The sequence below is a fragment of the Sceloporus occidentalis genome, unplaced genomic scaffold (genome assembly GCF_023333645.1).
Source record: "Sceloporus occidentalis isolate IW3139 unplaced genomic scaffold, rSceOcc1.0.p SCAF_3, whole genome shotgun sequence".
In the NCBI taxonomy this organism is placed as follows: domain Eukaryota; kingdom Metazoa; phylum Chordata; class Lepidosauria; order Squamata; family Phrynosomatidae; genus Sceloporus; species Sceloporus occidentalis.
In genome coordinates, this window is record NW_028316983.1 from 137,530,180 (window position 1) to 137,554,366 (window position 24,187).

General features: G+C 41.1%; 1 protein-coding gene across 1 annotated transcript in view; it reads left to right on the forward strand.

Moving 5' to 3' along the window:
• The window catches only part of LOC149316861 (lipid scramblase CLPTM1L), a 32,769-nt gene extending 16,056 nt beyond the window's left edge, over positions 1–16,713 (forward strand). Inside the window, exons 9-17 of the mRNA XM_089516404.1 lie at positions 2,065–2,168; positions 3,709–3,774; positions 5,208–5,258; positions 6,647–6,729; positions 8,407–8,441; positions 11,606–11,661; positions 11,759–11,803; positions 12,794–12,909; positions 14,308–16,713. Of these exons, the coding sequence (XP_089372530.1) occupies positions 2,065–2,168; positions 3,709–3,774; positions 5,208–5,258; positions 6,647–6,729; positions 8,407–8,441; positions 11,606–11,661; positions 11,759–11,803; positions 12,794–12,909; positions 14,308–14,392 (641 nt within the window). The 3' untranslated portion in view covers positions 14,393–16,713. The remainder of the gene's footprint in view (positions 1–2,064; positions 2,169–3,708; positions 3,775–5,207; positions 5,259–6,646; positions 6,730–8,406; positions 8,442–11,605; positions 11,662–11,758; positions 11,804–12,793; positions 12,910–14,307) is intronic.
• Positions 16,714–24,187: the final 7,474 nt, after the last annotated feature.

Below are 24,187 nucleotides of genomic sequence, written 5' to 3' on the forward strand. Positions count from 1 at the left end.
GAAGGACCCACTTACATCCAAAGTGATCTGCTTTGCTAGATCCCATGGTCTCCAGAATCCACCTGACCATGCTCTGAACTGATACTTGCATGGCTGGGCAGTTACCCTCAAGAGCTCCTTCAGTCAAAAAATGTTCCTAACAGACAAATCACCATTACTGAGAGGACCCTGCTATGGACTTGCAACATTCACACCTTCCCAAACAAAACACACAAAGCAGAACCTCCCCAGTCAACTTAAGGTATTAAGTGTGAAGGGGTGCATTTATAAATTCATGTACTTCGCACTTTTATTCAACAAGTTACTACTTTTCTCCATGTTAAGTGGTAATAAAATATATTGGGAGGGGGGCATGAAGATTCTAAGCTTTGGTTTTTTTGATGGTTAATTTTGTATATGTAAGTCTTCACTTGATGTAATACGTTTGCGGGGATGTGGGTATCCATGGTGAATTTTAACTGGCATTCAAAACTATGATCTATCTTCAGTGTGAGGGTCATAATTTTAATCCTTCTTCTGTGTCCTCAGTATCATTCCAAAATTACATATTGTGTATACTCGTGTATAACTTGGATATCTTTTAAAAAAAAGTTGACCCAAAAAACCTGGGTAGCTAGGCTATAGGGGGCGGGGGGGGGCGCTCATGCCTCAAGTTTCCTCCCTAGCCTGGCTGTCTCCCAAGGGGACAGCCAGGCTGCAAAGGAGGAGGAGTAAGGGTACTGAGAGTTTTACCCTTGATTTATCTATGAGTCATATCAAAATCCCTAATTTTGGCCTCAGAAGTTGCCCTCGACTTATTCGTGCGGTCAACTAATATTTGAGTACTTGCGGTACTACATAGCAATGTTGAGAAGGGACTGGATTGAGCTGTATTATTTTCTGTAGCCTCTCAGTTCCAAGCATGAAGGGGGGAAATCTTGAAGAGGCCACCTTGGCCAACGTAGGCCATCCTAGATATTATGTGGTGAAACTTTCTTACTCTTACCCTCTTTAAATGCTTTCTGAGATAAAGAAGCAAAGGGTGCCACTTATATTTTGCCTCTGCTAACAGTACAAGGTGTTAGTCATTACCTCTAAAGCCCTTCATAGCTTGGGCCCAACCTATTTAAGGAATTGCCTTCTTCCGTACAATCCGCCCAGTGCACTCAGATCCTCTGGGAGGAACCAGTTGCAGTCTGTAAAGATCAGATTGACTGCGACCTCCCAGAGGACTTTCTCCACAGTTGCTCCCACCTTAAGGAATGGCCTGCTGGACAAGATCCATCAAATTACCAACCTAGATAGCTTTAAGAAAGCTGTCAAGACGTTTCTCTTCCAGCAGGCCTTCCCGGAATAGCACCCGGCCACGTAAAGATCCTCCCATATACATATATATATATATATATATATATATATATATATGATGATTCTGCCCACCTTTATTGTATTATTGTTTTTAGATTTTATTGTTTGTAATTGTAATTGTTCAAACTGTTTAATCCCTTATAAGGAGAGGAGATAGTATATATTGTTGTATCATTTTAATGTTGTATGCCGCTTTGATTGTTTTAACAAAAAGTGGGATATAAATAAAGGATTTATTTATTTATTTATTTATTTGAAATGTGGGAAAGACTACTTTGATTTAATATGGGAACTGGCTCCAAATCCTCATAGACTTCATTGCTAATTTCTGCATTGTACCAAAATGCTAGATCACAGGTGGGAAACATGTTGCCCTCCAGCTGAACAGCTGTTTCCAATATACTCTGCCATCATCCAGGCTGGATAGGGCTTTAGGAACTGGAGTCCAGTAACTTGGACTGGATGGCCCTTGTGGTCTCTTCCAACTCTACGATTCTATGATTCTATGATTCTCAAAGAGCACAGACTTCCTAACCATCTGTTAGACAGTCAATCTGAATTGAATGACTAAAATATTTCATGGGTGCTTCTTTGACATGTAGCACCCTAACTGTTATAGCTTAAATGTATTGGAGAACACTTTGGTATAGAGTTTTCCAAACTGTGAAACTACATTTTTGTAAAACTTGCAATGCACTAATGTGAATTCCTTTTACACAGTGCTTTGGCGATGCTTTAGTACTGTGATCATATTTCTTTTCCTCTTGGATGAGCAAACAAGCATGTTGGTGCTGATTCCAGCTGGTGTTGGGGCAGTGATTGAGGTGAGTTGCCACATATCCATGTTTCCTATGTACACACTCAGGCAGCCCAGTTCCAAAAGCAGCTTATCAAGAATGTGTGGATTTAAATTGACTTAATCCAATTTACTTTAACAGGTCAAAGCCGACTTAATTCCAAGTGATTTGTGTTTTCAATCAGTTTGAAGGTTGAACTGATGGTGACAGACGTTAACTGAAAAACTAATTAAAAACTATTCCTCCTAATTGATGTTGTAGTGTGGACTATATTCACTTTGCACTAAAAAAAATGAAATTCTATACCATGAAGAGCTTAGTGTAGCAAAATTTCCTATTCTCTTATTTTGCATAAATTCTTTTGCTAATTTCTGGATGGTGCATAAGAGCAACCCACAAATTGTTATGGTTATTCCATTCGCTCCAGTTTCAGAGGAAGGCATTCCAAGTTCTTTTCCGTTCAAACCATTGACTCCTTCTTTCCCATTTCAGTTTTAGTTTTGATTCTTTATTTCTCTGCTCGTTATTTTTATTACTTCGTGTTTCTTTTTTCACTAATTTGTTAGTTTCTTTTGAAATCTCAAAAAAAAACCCACCTTTCTTTCAATAAACCACCTTGCTCTGACCACTGGAGTTTGCATCGCCTGTTGCGCATGCCCTCTCAGCATATCTTTACACCCCACAAAAAAGTCTAGAAACAATCTTATTTTTTAATTGACATCATCCCTCTTTGTGCTGAATATTGCATTTTTCTGTGTTCCAGTAGAACTGCAGCATAAACACAGTTGAGTATAGCATTAACTTTCATGAAGGCTGATTCGCATGCTATTTTTATGAGGTTTTCACCTCTCTGCTGAAACTGACTTACTTGTATGAGACAGAACTCACTGGTTTCAATTTCAGTGGCTTTTTTTGTTCAAGTTCACTACATTTTGGGCTCAGAGTCAGCTACAGTACTGTGTCCTGTTTACATATTAAATTGGTCACTTGTTAAAGGAAAAGGAGGCAATATGAAGACAGATGTGAAACTGGCCTATTAAATTCTACCTGTAAGATCACTGTATTCATAATTTCAGCATAACTCAGTCATCGTTATATAGTTATATTCATAGTATTGTTTCTAAATATTCAGGGGACTCCAGATATGCAAAACTATAGTTACCTCAAAATTATAAATTAAAAGATACACAACTTTTTAAAGAAATCTTCTAATGAGAGCCAATAAAATGGTTTCAACCACTTGCTCCATGCCAGCCAGAGTCCTGAATTGGAGAATTTCTGATCTGCAGGTATACTGCAACATTTTGTTATCAGTTTGTTTAAAGATAATTAACTGCTCATTCCAGAATATGATTTCATTCATTTCATTAGTCAGACATCATAAGAACTGATACTCTTTTCATACTTATTTGCTCCAAGTGAGAATTATAATTGAAATGTCTTTCCATAGGAATGCAGGGCTTGCTACTCTCTCATTTCTGAAATTGTTATTACCAACATTTTGTTGCCAAATTGTTGCGAGGTCAAATTATAAAACAAGATGTGTTTGCTCTATTTTGCCTTCCAGCTTTGGAAAGCGAAGAAAGCATTGAAAATGACAATTGACTGGAATGGCCTGATGCCAACTTTTAAGGTAACACTTTATTTTTTTCTCCCACCCCACTCCCTGAGTCATCTCTCACTCCATTCAACCACCTGTTATCTTCTTGAGTAGCTCCATTTATAGTGTGTACTGCTAAGGATCAAAGGGTATGTGTCATGCCTCCAGAGCATCTTTGATGCTCTTGAGACATATATTTAGTTAAGATTATATTAGGTTTTCTATGTATTAGTTTAAGAGGGGAAATACAGATCTATAGCTTTAAGAAAGACAAGGATTGTGGGAAATCCCAGGGTCTTATATTGTCTCCCTCTAGTTAGTTTCAGTGTGTAGTAAGATTTCAGCCAAGTCAGACCTGGAGAGAGTATTTTCCTTTGACAAAAAGATAAGTCCACAAAAGAAGAAAGATAGTCCTCAGAAGAAGAAAGATAGAATCCATCAAGAAGAGAGCAAGGTATTTAGGAAGGACTATTGAGAAAGAAGAAATCAGTTTCATGTTATTTGTGTTTATAACCAGTAAAACTTTGGAAACTTAAGAAATTTGTGGACAAGTCTTTTGTTCTGGCTGTGATCCCAAGAGCCAGAGGCCTTACTACACCCAAAGTCCATAGCATTGCTCTTGGGACAAAACAGTATGTGATGTGTGAAGTCTGTAATTAAACCTCTTATCAGCTTTTTAAAAAAATAATAAAAGCTGAGCAACAGCACTAAATCAGCCAGAAAACTCTGGAGCTGAGAGGCCAACACACACTCCAGTATGTTTTACAAAAATAGAATCTTAAAGATTCCAGCTAGTTTAAGAAGAAGGTCTGCTAAGCAGTGATGTGGGTGGTACAGATTCCCTAATCTGTTCTAGGCATCCACTTCAAGAACATATACAAACACTCAAACCTAGCAGACTGCAAGGTAGGGTGCCTGGTAATGGAATGCCAATAGACCACTGCAACTCCACCTCCCTGCCACCAGCTCTTGTCTGCGCACACACTCCCATGGACAAAGCTTGAGAAAGCTTAGTCCTTCTCTCCCCAGCAACATCCAACCTGAACTCCAAAATCAGACCAGGTTGGCATGCTCATCCAGAATCACATCTTAAATGGCAGTTGATTTATCATTCACTTTAAACCCAAGGACTGACACAATAACTATCCAGATTAATTGAACTGGAAGACGGTTTGGGGGCAACCAACACTATTGTGATCCATGTCTCCATGGATCACTGCTTCTCCTTTTCATATCTCCCTCTGCCCTGTGCAACTATGACAGCTGTTCCTAGAGTCCCATCATCTCCCCCTTCCCTTTTGAAAATACATACTTGGGCAACTTACAGGCTCACAGATGAATCGGATAGACAGTACTTTGATTTCCAAATAATATATCTTATTTCTGAAAGCTAAACTATGTTCCCTTGAAACTGTTTCAATATGTATATATAGTCCTCTTGACTTCTGTTCTTGTATTTCCTGCAGTTTGGTGCATTTACAGAGTCAGAAAAGAGAACTGAGGAGTATGATACCCAGGTAGGATAAATCTGTAAAGTAATCTTTAAAGTAGATATTAACTGCAAAACCTGTTTATTGTTTTGACTGGTTAATTGTTGTGAAGTTCCCTAATAAAATACTAGCATGAGGACTTTTTAAACAGAGTTTAAAATAGGGATTGCAGGTCAATTCAACTGCCAATGCAGTTGGTGTATCCATAGCATCATAGTCCATATCTCTCCCAGTGGATTAGTATCTGGAGTTAAATAATTGATTCAAGATAGAAACCTGTAGGTGAGCCCCCACAAGAAAACTCTAGAGCATCTCTGAATCTTCTTTGAAGATGTCAGCCACAGATAATGGGGAAATGTCAGAAATAGTCTTCTAGAACATGGCCACATCACCTGAAAAACCCACAAAAAACTCTAGAGTATCTCTTTAGAACAGACATACTGGAATAAATGGAAGTACTTGAGATAAGTGCTTATAAATGTGTGGATGTTGAAAGTAATGCAAACACAGATGTTATTTAAGAAAAGCTTAATGCAAGGGTGGGGAAATGGCAGGGCATCAGATGTTTCTGTCATCCTCATTCCTAATAGAAAAATGTCACTTCTAGAGTCTATTAGGAGTAGCAAAAAATAAATAACCCTTCTCCCAAAGCTGTAAAAATCAGCAGCAAACAGCTGTAACTAAAAACCAACAATTACTGCCAGCTTTGCCTTTGGGTGCAGCCTGTTGCAGGGGGAGGGATTATGGGGTCAAACATTGATCCCTGTACCAAATTGCCATCACTGCCCACACAGAAACAGCAAAGTACAATTGATCTATTTCTAACACAGATCCCAAACTCAGATTCCCCCCCCCCCCCCAAGTATTATTACGGTCATAGACCAACGCCAGTAAAAAGAGGATGCAGAATAAAACAAAGTTAAAAACACAGATTAAAAACAGTATTTAAAATATGTCCTCCGCCATCTTGCCCCAAACAGGAAATTTGAATCTGGATGGTTAATTGACTGTTGATTATTAACTGTAGTCGAGTGTTGGGTTCTTGCGATAGTGCTGATTGCAGGCTTGAGCCAAGCAACACAAAGCTTAGTCCTCTCTCCCCAGCAACATCCAACCTGAACTCCAAAAGTGACAATGCTAGCTAGAATGGTCTTGATTTCCCCTGAGTAGCTTTTTCTACCCAAACCAGAAGGGATGTAAGTTGTTGTCTGAATAACATCAGTTGAATAGGATCTGTAGCTGTAAATGTGGGTAGGTTTGGTTTAGTCACAAATCTCTGTGATGTGGATGTTATAAAGATAATAGGGAGAAAATCCATGTACTTTACCTTGATCACAATGAAGGAAAAGTGAGATCCAGATATGGTTACTTGAGTAGGGGTGGTAAAGGCTTAAACTTTTATTTTTCTTTCTTAGGCCATGAAATACTTGTCATATTTGTTGTACCCATTGTGTATTGGAGGCGCAGTTTATTCACTGCTTAATATCAAATACAAAAGGTAAGATGCTTTGAATGTTTTTTTAAAAATCTGAAGTATACATTTGGTTGGATCAATGAGGTGTTTGCTGACAACATCAATTTATTTAGGGTAATTAGATCAGAAAGAAATTGCAAAGCGCTCCAAAAGAATCTCTCCAAACTTGGAGAAAGGGTATTTTAAAAATAAAATACAGTTCAGCGTAAATAAGTCATAATGGCTGTACACTGTGGTTGAAAATTCCAGCTTCATGAAATTGATCTAGCAGTGACTAACCAAGACAAAAATCTTGGAGATTCATGGATAGTTTGATTGTCACTCCAAAATGCCACCAAAGCAATGTGGGTACCAAATTTTCCATGTTTCCCCCCCTTGTTTTAGTAGAGGCATTTTTTCCAATAGGAAATGTTAATTCCTTTTGGAAAGAAGAAAATGGCCCAGGAGGGTCCAGAATGTGATGAATTGCTTCCTGTACCCTTTAGTGGCATATTTGGGAACCAAAAAGTGTTCCACGTGTGTGGCCCTCCAAGATTCCCAGAGCCCCTGTTCTATAGGGGCTACCCTTGTGCCAAGTTCGGAAACTTCAGTTGGTACAAAATATGGCAGCCAGATTGATCATGAGAACTTCTAGGAATGACCATATAACACCAGTCTTGAAGTCCCTGCACTGGCTGCCTATTAGTTTCCGGGCAAAGTACAAGGTGTTGGTGATTACCTTTAAAGCCCTACATGGCTTGGGCCCAGAATACTTGAGGGAACACCTTCTTCCCTATTGTCTGTCCCGCACACTAAGGTCCTCTGGAAGAAATCTACTACAGCCAAAAAAATCTAGGCTAACATCAGTTTCCCAGAGGGCCTTTTCTATTACTGCTCCAAAACTATGGAACGACCTGCCGGAGGAGATCCGTCACATTCCCACTCTGATAGCTTTTAAGAAAGCACTTAAGACGGATCTCTTCTGGCAGGCCTTTCCAACTTAGTTACCCTCCCCAGATATAGAGATATTTGTCCCCTCATCTGCCTGTTCTTCCCTGCCTATTTTTATGTCCATTTTTAATTGAATGTTTTTAATGCTATATCATTATTGTTTAATTCTGTTTTAATGTTGGGTATGGGGGGGTAGGTTTAGGGTTTTATTTTTATTTTTTATTTTTCCTAATCTTACTGTAACTTGGTGTGTTTTATTGTTGTAACCTGCCCAGATTCTCCGTGATTGGGCGGGCTAGAAATAAATCTATATTTTATATATATATATATATAGAGAGAGAGAGAGAGAGAGACTTCCCCCAGTGACTATAGCAACTGTTCCTTTGAATTCAGTATTCCACTCTCTCTTCTCTTAACTTTAACTATGATGTATAAGATTACTGTCATATTAATAGATGTAAATTTGTATTCATTATTTTATTTTTCTCTTCTTTTCCTTTCCTTAGCTTATTTTACTATTTTTTTACGGTATAATTGCTGTAAATGCCTAAAGGAAGGGAGACTATAACAGTGCTTCTCACTGCATATCCCAAATACTATAATTTGTCTGGCAGTACTGCACCCATTAGCCTTCCATGCCTGTTGAATGTTAAATACTTTAAAGCACACAGTGGGGAGGGGACATACTATTTTTATAGGGGGAGGAATAAAATTTTCCTTGTTAAATATTCTGTTCTTAAATTAACAATAGCATTTTTCCTTTTTTATTAGCTGGTACTCATGGTTAATTAACAGCTTTGTCAATGGTAAGTTTCTGTAGGTGTTTTGTTGAACTGTAGTTGTTTAAAGATAAGAATGCACTTGATTCTTATGGGAAAGGGTTCTTTGAAATGTAATGCTTCTCAAAACTTGTGTCTTAAGATCAGCCATAATGAAACTCTGGCTGATCTATGACATTATGGATGGAAGAAATATTTCCTCATTACAGCAAGAAAAAGAAGAACTAAACATAGAAAATGTAAATGTTTTGAAGCAATGGAATTGGAATTTAAATGTTTGCTGTGCAGGGATTTTTTGATGTTAGAAGGCTATGAGATACTCGCCTGAAGAGTTCAAATGTTCCTCAACAGAGTAAGACACACAATGCAGCACAGTCAAATATTCCTGGTTCCTCTGGAAGATTGTTATTTACATTTTTGATAAAAACTCTAATGCCATATCATCAAATAATCAAATACCTTGGTTCTCATAATGAAATCTGGAGTTAATAGAAGAAAGAGTTTAGTTATTGCTTTCTGTAATCTATAGAGTTTATCCATTTTATTCAACAAACATTTAGTGGATTGCGTCAGAACCATCCGCAAATCATACCAGTAATTCTTCAGTTTATTCTGTAACCGTTTCACATACATTTTAAAAGAGCTACAATTTGTTTTTGAGGCCTGCATCTTGACATTTGCTAACAGTTGATATAGAGCAGGGGTAGGCAACCTTTTTGAGCCGGGGGCCAGGTTGCTGTCCCTCAGACAACTGGGGGGGCCGAAGCCAAAAAATAAATAATTAAATATATAAATAAACCAGGACAAATGTAGGACAAAATTTTCAAATGGAAGACACTTTTTTTAAAAAAAAATGGAGGACACGTGAAAAAATTTGCAGATTTTTTAAAAAATGTTAATATAAATGCATGTTTCTGAGGCTTCTATAGACAATTGCCCCCCAAAGGCCCCGGCGGCAATTGGCGGCAGGACCGGGCGGGGGCCGGTCCCAAGGCCTCGCCGGGCCGCATCTGGCCCGCGGGCCGCAGGTTGCCTACCCCTGATATAGAGAGCCATGGCAAAATAGTTTTAGTCTACTAGCATAAGAAAACTTTATTTTTAAAAGACCTAAACTCTTCTAGGTGCTGTACAAAGATTAAAAGAACAAAGTGCTCTGCCTACAGTCTTAAAATCTGACAGACACTATATAAAGGTGGGAGGGAATGGTACAGAAGAAATGAGGCAAATTCAAGCAGTCATTCTCCATCACAGTACATACATGTTTCCGTCTGGGAGTTTGAGGAGAAGAGGAACCAGATGGAGAGTAGTCTTAACTGAAATAACGAAGTGGACATTTCTGGCTCACCTCTCCTTCTGCTGCAGCAGATGAAACAGCTGCTGATAACTTACATTACATTCCCTGTTGGAAGCAAATCTTTTCAAACTCAGTGAGACTTATATACATATGAGTGTGTATAAGTGTTCAAAAACCCTGTAAGGCAAGCTAGCATTGTTGTGCTAGTTCAAGGGATAAATGCTAAAACTGAAATGGTAGCTTACTTAGGTTTGCCCACTAATCTTGATATGCAGAGAAATAAAGGCTGAGACCCTGCATTGGTACATGTATCTGCACCACATAGTTAATTACTCTTTATGCTAACCGACCCCCAAACTTACCTTGTAAGTAGTGAGTACCCCACAACATGGCCATTTTGAAGCTCAACATGTCCAAGACAGAGCTTCTTGTCTTTCCTCCTAAGCCCACCCTTCAACTCTCCTTTTCTGTCTCTGTGGACAACATTTCTATTCAACCAGTCCAGCAAGCCCGCAGTCTTGGTTTTATCTTTGATTCTTCTCTGTCGTGTATCCCTCAGATCCAGACCACAGCCAAGGCTTGTAGATTCTTTTTGTACAATATTGCCAAAATCCGACCATATCTCTCCTCCTCTACTGCCAAGATCCTGGTCAATGCCCTAGTGGTCTCACGACTTGATTACTGTAACGTCCTCCTGGCTGGGCTTCCTCTTTCTCACCTCCGTCCTTTAATCTCTGTTCAGCATTCAGCTGCACGCATTATCACTTCCGCCCATCTCTCTGACCACATCTCTCCTGTGTTGGCATCCCTTCACTGGCTCCCCCTCCCTTTCCGCATTCAGTATAAGCTCCTGCTGTCGACATTTAAAGCCCTCCATGGACTGGCCCCTCCTTACTTATCAGACCTTCTTTCTCCTCACCTTCCCACCAGGGCCCTCCGTTCTGGTAGTCAAGGTCTGCTATCCCAGCCCAGGATTTCCTCTGCCCCATCCCGGATTCGCCCCTTTTCACTTGCTGCCCCTCACTCCTGGAACCTTCTTCCCCCACAAGCAAGAGCCATCACTTCTTTAACCAGCTTCAAAACGGAGTTGAAAACCATCCTGTTCAGAGAAGCCTTCCCAGGCATTGCATAATTGTTGCTTACTATTTGATGTTCTTTTGGTTCCTGTTTATCAAACCATTTCCTGTATTGCTATGTACTGTATATGCATTACCCTACTTGAGAGTATGTATTTTCCCTGGAATATAATTAACCATCCATTATGAAACCAAGCCCTCCCTCTAGTCCATCTGCCTTGGTCCAGGCCTTGGAGGTAGAGAGGAACTGCTGGACCTCTTACCCTTTCCCTCCACCACTCCCTTCTCCTTCTGTGTCATGTCTTTTTAGATTGTAAGCCCGAGGGCAGGGAACCGTCTAACTAAAAAGATTGCATGTACAGCGCTGTGTAAATTTACAGCGCTTCATAAATAAAGGTTAATAATAATAATAATAATAATAATAATAATAATAATTTTCCTGCTGTGGAAGTGGGAGAAGAATCATTGAGGATTTAACCAGCCATTTTCCTGTAGGTAGTCACAAACTGACAAGTATCCACACATCCTGTTAGAGTCCTTGGGACATCCCTGTAGATGACATGTGGCTACAAGAAAACAGCTGGACACGTTGTCATAGATCCCCCGCTCCCTGACAAGACAGAGGTGTTGTTGTTGGGGGGATGCACTTCTTGCAAGGTGGATTTGAAATGGGGTTTTGGTCTTTGCAAACCAAACCAAAAACCAGAACTAAAAAAGTGACACCATTGTAATTCACTAACAGGATGGCTGCCAAAATGTTTTGACTTCATTGTTATGTAATATTTAAGATTAAAATCAATTCATTTTTTCTCCTCCAACAGGAGTATATGCTTTTGGATTTCTATTTATGTTGCCACAACTGTTCATAAATTATAAGGTAAATAGAAATTTAACAAAGTACTTTAATGTTTTGTTCTGTCTAACAGTCATCATTACTTTTAGTATATATGACCCTCTCTTTTAATTTCTTCTAGATGAAATCTGTTGCACATTTGCCATGGAAGGCATTTACATATAAAGTAAGTTTATTTCACCTTTCAAGACTTGTAGGTCAGAACAATAATTTCTATTTACTTGAAATTCAAAAAGCAATAGGTGGGTTGTTTTCATTAGTCATTCTATGAAAGGCTAATAGAAAAGTTATTTTAATAATCCTGATAGTATTGGGAGAGACACATTAGCAATTGTAATGTACAATTATATTATATAGCCGGCCCTTCTTATACAATGATTTTGTATACACTGATTCAAGCATCCACAGTTTGAAAATGTTAAAAAAAAGTATAAATGTCAAATCTCAAACTTTGATTTTCCATTTTTTATAAGGGACACCATTTTGCTATGTTATTATATTTAATGGGACCTGAGCATACACGGATTTTGTTATCCACGGGGGATCTTGGAACCAAACCCCAGCTTATAACAAGGGTCCACTGTATGAGCCATGCTTTTAATCTATTTGAGATTAGTTTTGGTAACACTTCCTCATTATTCTTCAAGAATAGTTGTATCAAATGCTAATCCATGGTAGCAGTTTTGAATGCACTATGAAAAGCTGCATTTGGAGATGGAAATTAGGAAGTGTCTAGCATGTAGAAAGGATCTTGTCTGTAGGACCTGTACAAACATAGCCCACCAGCCATATGCGGGAGCTTAACAGCAGATCCATGTAAAGAGTTCCTTTTTGCACCTAGTCATAAAACCTTATGCAAAATGAAACATGGTATCCTTCTGTATATGGACTCTAGAACTAGCTTTCACATACCTAACACACATAATTTTTTAGTTTCTGGTGGACAATTCGGTGCCACAGGGAGGGGGGATGGAGACCACCCTATCAGAGAATATCCTTACTTTTGGGGGGGGGGGGTATTACATGTTTGGTTGGGTGTGTGTGAGTGTGCATTTTACAGTTGTCAAAAATGTCTGATTTGCTTGCGTATGTACTCTTTTGTGATTAAATTGATGTGTCATTAAATTTGTTGCATTTCCCCACCTATCTCTTCTAGGCATTTAACACTTTCATTGATGATATTTTTGCATTTATCATCACAATGCCAACATCTCATCGGCTGGCGTGTTTTAGAGATGATGTAGTGTTCCTGGTCTACCTTTACCAAAGATGGTACGTATACTGTCTCTAATTTCCTTCTTACCATTCTGGAAAAAGCAAGTCTTAGTAGTTCTGAATACCGTGAGTGTATGAGAAAAAGAAGCTTCAAAACCTGTTAAGGAGTTCTTAAGGTAATGTTGGTGTTGAATAATGTTGAAAGGATGGAGGATTTTCTTGAAGGACAGATGAGGGAATGGAAAGAAAACCTACAATCCTGAACCATACTCATAGGAGCTTATTGCACTGCTTTTATAATGCAATTTACTACTCCCAGATTGAAGCCTAATTTGGACTGTATCCTGGTCCTATCACATGGCTTTTTTCTCCAGATCCACCATTTGAGTACAACCCGGCTGCAGCCCGTGTCCCTTAAAGTGCTTTGGCAACCATTTTTCAAAGACAGAAAGCTCCCAACTGTGCAAAATGGTCGCTGAAGCGCATTAAGGGACTTGGGCTTCAGCCGGGCTGTACACAGATGGCAAATTTGGAGACAAAAGCCATGTGATAGGACCCAGATGCAGCCCGAATTAGGCTTCAATTAGGGAGTGGTAAGTTGTTTTAGAAAGCTGTGCAATAAGCCCCATAGTCTCTCCTTTTTTAAAGAGCTCAGAAATGTCCTGCTCTCCATATCCTCTTGTGTTTATCTCAACTAGATTGCTGGCAGGAATTTGTAGGCCCATTACAGAGTCCAAACTTTGACATTCTGTTGTATTCTAGTATATCCTGCCCCAACCTTCTGCTCTCCAGGTGGTTGAACTGCAGCTCGCATAATGTCCAATGGTCATGTAGCTAGATTGATGAGACTTGTAATCTGACACATCTGAAGACTCCGAATTGTGGAATCTGCTTTAAGACAAATATGCAATAATGTTGTAGACAAACAGGGTTAACCTTAATATCTGCAGTGAACAGAGAGCATGATTAGCCCCCTGTCCTGAGTGCATTTCCTTTGTTTTCACCCATATAAATGAATGACAGTCATCCACTGCTTGATTGGAAAAGAAAATGAAAACTGAATTTAGGGATACAACAGTCAAAGGCAAAATCTGACAGCCTGGCTTCTGAACATTGTGGTGGAGGACAGCAATAGTATTTCCCCCTTTTTTGAAAGGTCTGAAGTGTAAGGAAAAGGAAATGCAGTTCCTTGGATATAGATGAAGGAACTAGTCTTACTTTGTTAGGCTGTGGAGACCCTATTCGATTTGGGGGAACAGAAACCTGTCTCTGGTTTTGATACCACAGTGTTACATGTATCCATTATCGTGGCATTTTTAGGAGGGCTATATTAGTAATGCAAGCTGTTTCATGAATTTAATTGCATTACAGTATGTACATTAGTAGAAAAACTAAGGAACAGTTTGCAAAAATATCATTTAGAGGATTTTAATGCACCTTTTTTTTATCTGTAAGGCTTTATCCTGTGGATAAGAGCAGAGTGAATGAATATGGTGAATCCTATGAAGAGAAGCCGAAAAGAAAGCCCCACAAAGAATAAATTTAAGATGACGCTACAAGCCTCTTTGGACTGCTAGAGACTGCCTATGTGTCTGACTTTTAAAAAGTGATAAAGCAAAAGAGTATTCTTCAAGGCTTGTGGCAGAACTCAATGGACAATATATCATCTGCATTGCCAAAATGTTTTCATTGCCTAAGGATCTATCTTTTATTGTTATTATCATTTGTGTGTGGTTTGCGGGAGGTCGAGAAGTCTGCCAATATTTCTGCCAGGTTTTACACAACTAGTTAACCTTTTTATTTTCTCTTAAAGTTTCTGCATAGGTATTTGTGTCTGTTTTACTTAATGTCTTAAACCTTCCACCAACAGGCAATGAGGCATATGCATTTAGAGGCCACTACTTGAGTTATGTGAAAGAGGATACTGTGAATAACTCTAAAAAGGTGATAGTGGTGTTGGCAGGGATCAGCCTTTGACTTTCCAACCTTCTATAAAAAAGTTTTTGTACTCTGTTGGACCAATCCCTAGGTACAATCTAGCCAAAGCTATAAGCTGTTAAATCTAGTTGATTTCAATGGAAGAAGAGTGCAGTACCTGTATATGCTTATGCTCTCTTTCAGAAATCAAGTGGGTTAGAAAAATGTTTGCTTAGCTGGATTGTACTCCATGTTTTGTATCACATTCCCTAGTGAGGATCTCATTTTTTTTTTAGACCAAGTTTCCAGCTGTATTTCTCAATATGAAAGTAGTTACTGCAGCAAAACTAGGCATCCTTACTGAAATATTATCAACATATAACTACATGTGCTGTAAAGTGTGTGTACCAAACAGTTCTAAGATGCCACTGGACATAGCTTCTAACTTTTTAAAAATGCATTTTTAACTTGAAGAGGTAAATCCAACAGAGCACATGCAGTGAATAGTATTCAGTTGTTATATTTTTGTACACTGGGTAAAATACTTTCTTTAGCCCTAGAGATGGAACTTCTTAATTCCTCCTAAATTGGATCATTTTTCTAAGGTGAGAGCCATTACGCTGTAGTCAGAGATGTCTTTTAAAAGGATGTAAATACATATTTGCATGACACATTATTGTGCCAACTATACTTCGGCAGGGAACCTTTTTCTTTCTATATCGACATAAAACAGGGATGGGGAAAGTGATTTGAACCATTAGGTAGACAGAAAGTGGAGGCCTTGTGATAAATTTATAGATTGTGTCTGAAATCTCATGAAAAGGGAAATTAACTTTCCAATTGCCTTTTCTTTTTTTCCGGTACAGGGACGTAACCTTTTATAACTATCCTTTTTATAAATTTCAATGCTGTGTTTGTTAATCAAATAATGCCCCTACTTTTTCTGAAACATAATTTGTTTTAGGTATGTTAAGAATGCAAGTGAAAAAACATCTTCATTTATATAATGGCATGGAATTGAACAAAACTGCAATCCTACTGTCCTATTTTGAGGCAAATGCCCATGAATTCTGTGGAATTGTTACTACTGGACAGAAATGTATGATGCTGCAGTTTTAACCCCCTCATCCCAGCTCTTTTGAGCTCTGCATTACAAACATAGATTTCCTGTGCATGTAAGTGAGGGAGCTCTCTGTGCATGTTGGACCACTTGCCCACCCCACCCTAACAGATGACTGGGTGGGGGCTTAGGGCTACCATCTTGTGCCCAGCTATGCATGCTTAAGCCCATTGACTTGAATGAGACTTGAGCATGTAGCCAAAGGGTTTTTTGCATTTTAAATCACTGAGTACACATGCATGTTTTCCCCATTAATAGTGCCTCAAAATCCACTTGTGCATTACTTGTTGTGGGTTATTAGGATAGGTTACTATTAATGGGTTGGAACTAGACCAGCATAGTCAAGTCTTAATCCCATTCAAAGCAGTTGAAGAAGTTAGTCATGATTAACTTGTCCATTGGGCCAATGGGTGACAAATCAAATATTCAATATCCTATGTCCAGTCTTTTTTTAAAAAATTACAATTTTGGCACCCAAACACTTTTTTTCTAGTAAGTTTGCTAATTCTGTAGAGCAATACTTGAATTATTTAGGAGATGTGAAGCATGATCCATCCAGTACCTCTAGGTTCAGAACCTCTTGGCAGAAATATTAATATCCCAGGTTTCTTTGTCTGGTTGTTGTTTAAAAGTACAGAGTATCAGTGCTTAGAATAATTTGCAGTGCAATTATTCCTTTAAATGAACATGTTTTGTTTAAAATTTTGAATGAAGAATGTAACATCTTATTGTCCTGTTGGAGGAGAAAGACCTGGTTAGCCTCTTGTTCAGTCAGTGATATTTGTTCCCTTCAGTCTATGTACAAATAAACATTCATGCCTATAGCTCAGGTTCTGATTATATTCCTGAAAAGTACTTTCAATCTAATGGGAATTTCCCATTTAATTTAACAATCATTTCAAACAGAAGTTGGAAAATGACACTGAGGGCCTGAACAGACAGGCCAAAATAAAGTCGTTTTGGGTCACTTTAAAGGTATGCTGTTTAAATGACACATAACGTCTTAAGAGGCCAGACGCTGCACCAAAGCTGTGCTCCAGTCATTAGAACTGGAGCATGGCTTTGGCATGGCTTCCGGCCTCTTAGGACGCATGCGTCATTTAAACAGCATACCTCTAAAATGACCCGAAGCGGCTTTATTTTGGCTTGTCTGTTTGGGCTCAAAGTGATACATCTGTGTAAACATATTAGATCTTTTCTGCAATTATGAAGCTGAGGAAGTCTGAAAAATGATCACGAGAGATTTGCAAGTTGTGGGTCTTGAGTTATCTTCTTAGAGTGGTGTGTGACCTTGTGATGATCCCTGAGGGCAAAGCCCTGTGCGTGACTATTACTCTCAAGTGGCATGTGTCTCACCCCTCGCCAAAGACCACGCTGCCTGCAAGGTTGGATCCGAGTGTTGTTCCTTCTGGAACTGTTCCCTTGAGACCGGAACTGGCTGATCCTCCACAGAGGGCAGAGTAGGGAGTTCTCCAGTTGTAGGGGGAGTGTTGTCCCCATTTGGGACAGGAGTTGGCGCCACAGCGTCCACTGGTGGCGACATATCCCGTTGTGGTTCAGGGACATCCCGTGGCTTTGGTTGCTGCGTAGTGGCCACGGCTGCTGGGACCACATCCCTCTCCCCTCAGGTAGGGTTGTTGGGGGATGAGAGACTGGCATGGACATACCATGTTTGCCCTGGCGGACCACCTCTGCCCGAGGAGCCACCTGAGGTGCACTGGCATGACTGGGTCTCCCAGGTTCGCTGCGGCTTCGGTGCAAGCCCCCCCCCCCACAAACGCAGGGCATTCATAGTCATTGTATACCGCAAAAGTCCAGTGTCCCGTCCATCCTCTGTATCTAATGGGGACCCTTGCCGTGGGCAGCAGACTCGTTGGTGCCCTGAAGCCTTTTACCAGAACCTTGGTGTCGTTGTTGATGAGGTTAGGGTCCACAAAGGATCGATGCAGGGCTGAGATCTGTGCGCCTGAATCCCTGTATGCTACCACCTCTTTGTCACCCACCCACAGGGTGTGTCTGAGGTGAACAGGAATCATGGAGGGATCAGGATCTACTGTTGCACCGGACTCAGCCACTTGAACTTCGGCCTGAGCCGTAACATTTATTGTTGTAGGGTTTTGTGGGCATTGGGCCCTAATATGGCCTAATTGTCCACAAGAATAGCATTTAGGCGCCTCTTTGGCCTTAGGTTTACCTTGTGAAGACGATGAAGGTTGTTGAGCTGCTTGTGGTTGAGAAGCCTGAGACTGACGGGGCGGTTGAGGCGGATTCGGCGTAGCAGCCTTGGGATGTTGAGACTGAGAGTTGTCCTTGCGTGGAGGGTGATGAGCTGGCTGCGATTTCTTGTAGTATCCTGCACTGGGCAAGGCAGGTTTATCCTTCCTGAGATCCAGGTAGCTATCCGCTATTTCTGCAGCTTCTTGTAAAGTGTTGGGGTTCTTCTCCAACACATAGTGGACTAGATCAGGAGGAAAATGGGCTAAGAATTGTTCTAAGTCGAAGCGGAAGCAGATCTCTTTTACTGACGTTGCATTGGCTACTTGGAGCCAAATCTCCCTGTTGCGCTGCACATAGTAAGCCAGTTCTACGCAGGAAGAGTTTGGTTTCTTGCATGTCTCCCTGTATCGCCTTCTAGCTGCCTCAGGAGTGACGCCCAGGCGTTGGCGTGCCCTCCACACGAAGAGCTGAAAGTCAGCATCTCTTCCTGTGACATACTGGTTTCAACCTCTCGGAGGACTCCCGAGATCTGTGAGCGAAGTATATTCACGTATTGATCTTCGGGGACGTTGTGGGTGTTACACGCCCGCTGAAAACTTTCCAGGAAACATTCAAAATCATTACCATTCTTGTAAATGGGAAACTTTCGAGGCTCCTGAAGTTGAACCGTCACTGGAGCAGGTGCAGGTTGGTCCTGGCTGCGATTAGCGAGGAGGTCGACCAGTTGGCGCTGCAGAGCCTCATTACGTTCAGCCAACTGCCGATTTTGTTCAGCCATTTGACGCTGCTGCTCAGCCATTTGGCGCTGTTGTTCGCCCGCCTCCTGGCGTCGTTCTGCGTCCTGGCGGCGCTGTTCAGCCATGTCGCGTTGCATCTCCGAGAACATTTCCCGCTGCATGTCTGTGAACATTGACATCATGTGAGTTACCACATCCACGTGGGTTGGGGATGGTGGGCTCGGAGACGGAGATGCAGTCGCCTCATCCTCTCTTGAGGTGTGTTGGGTTTCATCAGCCATGGTAGTGACCTTGCCAGAGCGTAGGTGCATAGACTAAACAACTAACTATAAAGTATACGCGAAGGGACTAATAATAAAAAACAACAAACACAATGGCTTGCATGGATTGAGCCTGCAGAACAGCCGGTCCGCTGTGAGTCAGAGAGGGAAGAGGGAGAAGAACACAAGCAGCCCGGGCTAGCTTCCCTCCCTGCAGTTCCCTGACCCTACCACGAGATGCTGCTCCCAGGCGTTAGTAGCCACAGGAAAAAACTGGTCTTTTTAAACTGACCCCTCCTTTTCCTTAGCTAGAGAAAAGAAACAGCCCCTCCTTGAGTGGGCTAAAAGTCCCCCTCCCCTTTCTTAGTCAGACAGAAAGAGAAAGACCACAGAAACAGGAAATTCACCTTTTGGTCCTGCGAAGAGGCCAAGCACTTAATGGCACCTTTGATTGCCCTTTGCCAGCCAGGCAAGAGGATCAAAGGGATCTCTGAGTTGCCCCTAGCAACTCCTCCGTGATTCCCTCCTCCCCTTCACTTGGAGAGAGAGAAAAGAGAGAGAAGAAAAAAAATCACTGGCGACTTTGCAAATTCTTTGTCTCCAGCACACCTTTAGCAAAGTGATCAGATCACAGCTTTTTAGCAAGCTTGATCTCTGCCTGTTAGGTTTACAGGGATGCTGTGGGCGAAGCCACCCCCCTTTCTGCAACCAGCTCAAACACCCACACAGGCAACAGGAGCCACCCGACCCTACCCCTCCTATCACCAAGGAGAGAGAGCAGGAAAGAAAAGCAAAACTCAAGCCTCTTTCAGTTTGAAAAGGCCTCCTCACCCCAGAGCAAAGAACAGAGTAACATCAAGTGAAAGAGCCAGCACTATTTCTCCTTAACCCTTCGTCAGTCGAGCACAAGAGAGAGAGTGTGGGGAGAGAAAGAGAGAAGAGAACTTCTTCAGAGCATCACACTGAAAGCCATCTCATTGCCACAGTTTCCAACAGTCCGAAATCACCAACCGCTGCCACCATGTGATGATCCCTGAGGGCAAAGCCCTGTGCGTGACTATTACTCTCAGGGGATCCCTTAAAAGAAAAGGAACTTTTTGCTGCCACCACCCAGTGAATGAACTCCTCCCCCCACACACACTGGGACTTGTGAGGGATAGACAGAGAGAGATCTAGTTTCCTTTCTTGCTCACCCAGAGCAATCAGTAGCCGAGTTAAGGCACGTGTATAGGATTAAGAAAGAAGTTTATTTTGAAAAGGGATAGAATAGGATAGAAAGAATTTATATCACTCTTGCAAAGCCCCCTTGCCTTGCAGGTCCAAAGAACATAGTTATAGAGTTCATTCCACACAAGCCAATGTTGAAAATAACAAAAGGCCTAAACGCACTAGCTACCACATTCCTAACTACTCACGGAAGATGGGATTTATAGTCCTTTTGAGTTCCTGGATGTAGGGAGGGCCCCTTGCCACTCGACCTGCATTCCCCTGAGTCTGTGTCCCCCAGACTCCAAGAGACATCATCTGGTTCCCCCCTCAGGAGAGGATCAAGGGAGAGACAAAGAACCGCATGGCTGCACAAGCCTTTTAAAGATTTCCCATAGAAAGTTCTTGAATCTCGCGGTCCTACTCTCTGATTGGTCAGTTAGACCTTACATCAGCTATGATGCCATAGCTCATTAGCATGTGATGTCATCTCTCATTAGCATGTACCTCCTCCCAGATTAACCCCTTGTAGTTCAGGAGAAGCCTCAGGTGACTGGAGGACCAGTCATCACAGACCTACAGAGGACCCTTTTTCACTTTCACCTCATCTGTGAAGCAAGTTGCTATTTCTCTACTATTCTTTATATAGTAACGGTTAGTGTAAGGATTATTGAGGCAATGTATAGTAGATGAAAGGATTACAAACATAAATAATTTATATCTGACCCCTTCCAAAGTGTGTGTTTATATTGTGGGCCCTTGGTATCCACTGTTGTTTGGCTCCAGGACCATGGATATCAAGATCTGTGAATACTGAATTCCCATTAAATATGATGACATAGTAAAATAGTGTCTCTCATATAAAATGGCAAAGCCAAGGTTTGCTTTTTGGAATTGATATGTTTTAAGAATATTTTCAAGCCATGGATGCTTCAATCCATGAATAAAGAATCCATGGGTATGGAGGGCCAACTATACATGGAGATTATTTCATTTTACCCTTCCAAGAACCTAGTGAGACATCTTAGACTTAGACCAAGGTGTCTCAGCAAAGCAGAAGGAAAGAGTTTTGAAGTCCTCTGGCTGTTTTGGACTTCAGCTTGCAGTAAGGTAATGTTCATGGAGGCTATAGTCCAAAATATCTTGAAAAGTGAAGGGTTCTCATTCATTGAGGTAAAGGTTTCTCTTATCCAAGCTGAAAATGAGGTAGGTACATCAGAAGCCTAATTGTGTTGCTCCTCAAATGAGTTATTAATTGCATAGTGCTATCAAAAGAAAAATTCCAAAAATAACATCCTGTAAGATCAGTAACATAGTATGACTGCCATATTACAACTTCAGCTTCCTTTCTCTGCAAAGGCAGAAACTGTGCAGTGTACCCACCATCCCCTTTTGGAGAAGTAAAATCTCAGCACTGCACCCTTATGCTAAGTTACCTAGATGGAAACACCCCTGAATTTCAGAGGAACTGCATTAGCTTGTCAGCTATGGCAAGGGAAGAACATTTATGTATGATATCCTGACTTCATATTTAGCATTTGTGTAGTTCTCTTAGTGAACTCAAGCAACTGCCTTGCACCAGCTCAAACTATTTGTCCATGGCTGACCTATGGACATAACTTTCCAAGGTTTCAGTTTTCCCCCCAGATCTGATATTTTAGCTGGTGACAGGAGGAAGTGAACCTGGGACATCTTGCATTCAGTGAGAAAATTATGATTCCTCCCAAATTCGGCCAAGCATTTGATGCACATATGTCATAACCTTTGTACAGTAATGCTATGAGGTAGCACAAGGCTAAGGGAGATGTATCAATGACCCCTATATGTGTCCAGAAAGGAAAATGCAGCTGTTCCTAGTTCAGTAGTCTCCAGTCCTCCTCTGCATGTTTGTTTGGAGGTAAGTCCCAGGTGAGTTTACTCTTTTGTAAATGTGTAGACTATACTGCAATTTACACTCAAACAACAGGATCGGGATACTAGAGCAGAAAGCATGATGCCAGGGTTCAAGAACAATACCCTAACGGCATGAGATCCCATTTGATACTGGAAACAAAACGGGCAGTTATATTTCAGCTATAGGCTATATTTCAGAGGAACGATCTGGCAAAAGCACCCTTGAGTATTCCTGGCCTAAGCAAACCCTGTAAAATTTAGGGGGTCGCCATAAGTCAACAGGCGACTTGAAGGCACATGTGAACGCTCGCACACACATTCACATTATCCCCTCCCTGTCTCTCCATGCTCTTTTCTGTCTCCCCAGCCATGGTAAAGACAGTGGTACTTTTCCCTTTGAAAGCCAGTTTCGTGTAGCGATTTAAGCAATAAACTAGACTCTGGAGACCATGCTTTGCTATGATGGAAACCCACTGGGTGAGCCTGGTCAAGGCACACTCTCTCAGCCTTGGAGAAAGGCAAGGCCAAACCTATGAACAAATCTAGTCAAGAAAACCCCATGAGAGGTTTGCTTTAGGGTTGTCATAAATTGGAAATTACAGTACTTGAAAGAACACAACTTTCCCGTCAGCATTTAGGTGCTGTAGAACGGTAGCACTCAACATCATTTTTTCCTCAGTGATGGCATGGTGTAGTATTTTGAGCGTTGGAGTAACCCTGGAGAACAGGGTTCGAATCCCCGCTCAGCCATGAAACCCACTGGATGATCTTGGGCAAGTCACACTCTCTTAGCCTCAGAGGATGGTAATGGCAAACCCCTTCTGAAGAAACTTGCAATGAAAACTCTGTGACAGGTTCATCATAAGTTGGTAATGACTTGAAGGTGCACATAAACCACCACCGCCAAAAGAAATGGGCTCACATATGGCTTCATGGAAACAATGAAAGCAGACATGCTTCTAAAATTTTAAAACTTAAGGCAAACGTGGCTACTTGGGGAGGGGAGGCAGCAAGGTGAAGAAAAGTTAAGAAAGAAAACCAACAGGAGGGGTGTAGCTTGTGGAAGCCATAGCTGAGGACTCTATCTGCTGCAGAGAGCTGAACCCTACAGCCACCTGAACTAGATCTGAAGCAAAGGTGGAAATGATGCTGCTCTCCAAATATTGCTGAAGTGCAGCTCCCGCAGGGTGACCAGACATTCTAGCCACAAAGGAGAACAAGGCACAACAAAATGTAGGACATTCACAGCATTGCCAATTTCCGGGGAATTGCCCGGAATCTGGAATACAGGGAATTTAATTAATTTCTTTCTGGGGATTTTGACTGACTATTCTGGTAAATATTGGGGAATTCCAGGGATTTTGGATTTTGGTAAAACATTCCAGCGTGGGGGATATCTTCAAGGCTTGCTGGCAACACTGGACATTCAAGAAAAATGTATGACATGACCTAATAAAAACCAAAGCCACTCATAGAAATGTAAACCTGCTTCTTACTCTTGTTCAAAATGGAAGACATTTTGGAATTCCTCTTGGACAGAAGGTTGAAATGGAGGAACTGATAAATGAGGACCTCTGGTCACCCTGAGTTCCCAGCATTCCTCACAGTCATCAAAGACATGATTAGTTAGGTTAACCCTGGAATAACAGAATGCAAAAGGATCTTGTAGCACCTTTAAGACTGAGGTGCTCTTTGCACTACACAAATAATCCAGTTTGACACCACTTTAACTGTCATGGCTCAGTGCTATGGAATTCTGAGAACTGTAGTTTGTTGTAGCACCAGAGCTCTCTGACAAAGAAGACTAAACGTCTCACAAAACTATAATTCCCAGAATTCCATAACATTGAGACATTGCAGTTAAAGTGATGCCAAACTGGATTATTTCTGTAGTGCAGATGGAGCCTAATTGGGAGAAAGTTGTTGCATAGTTTTTTTGTGGGTTCTTTGGGGTATGTGGCATGGCCACATAGCCTGAAAAGCCC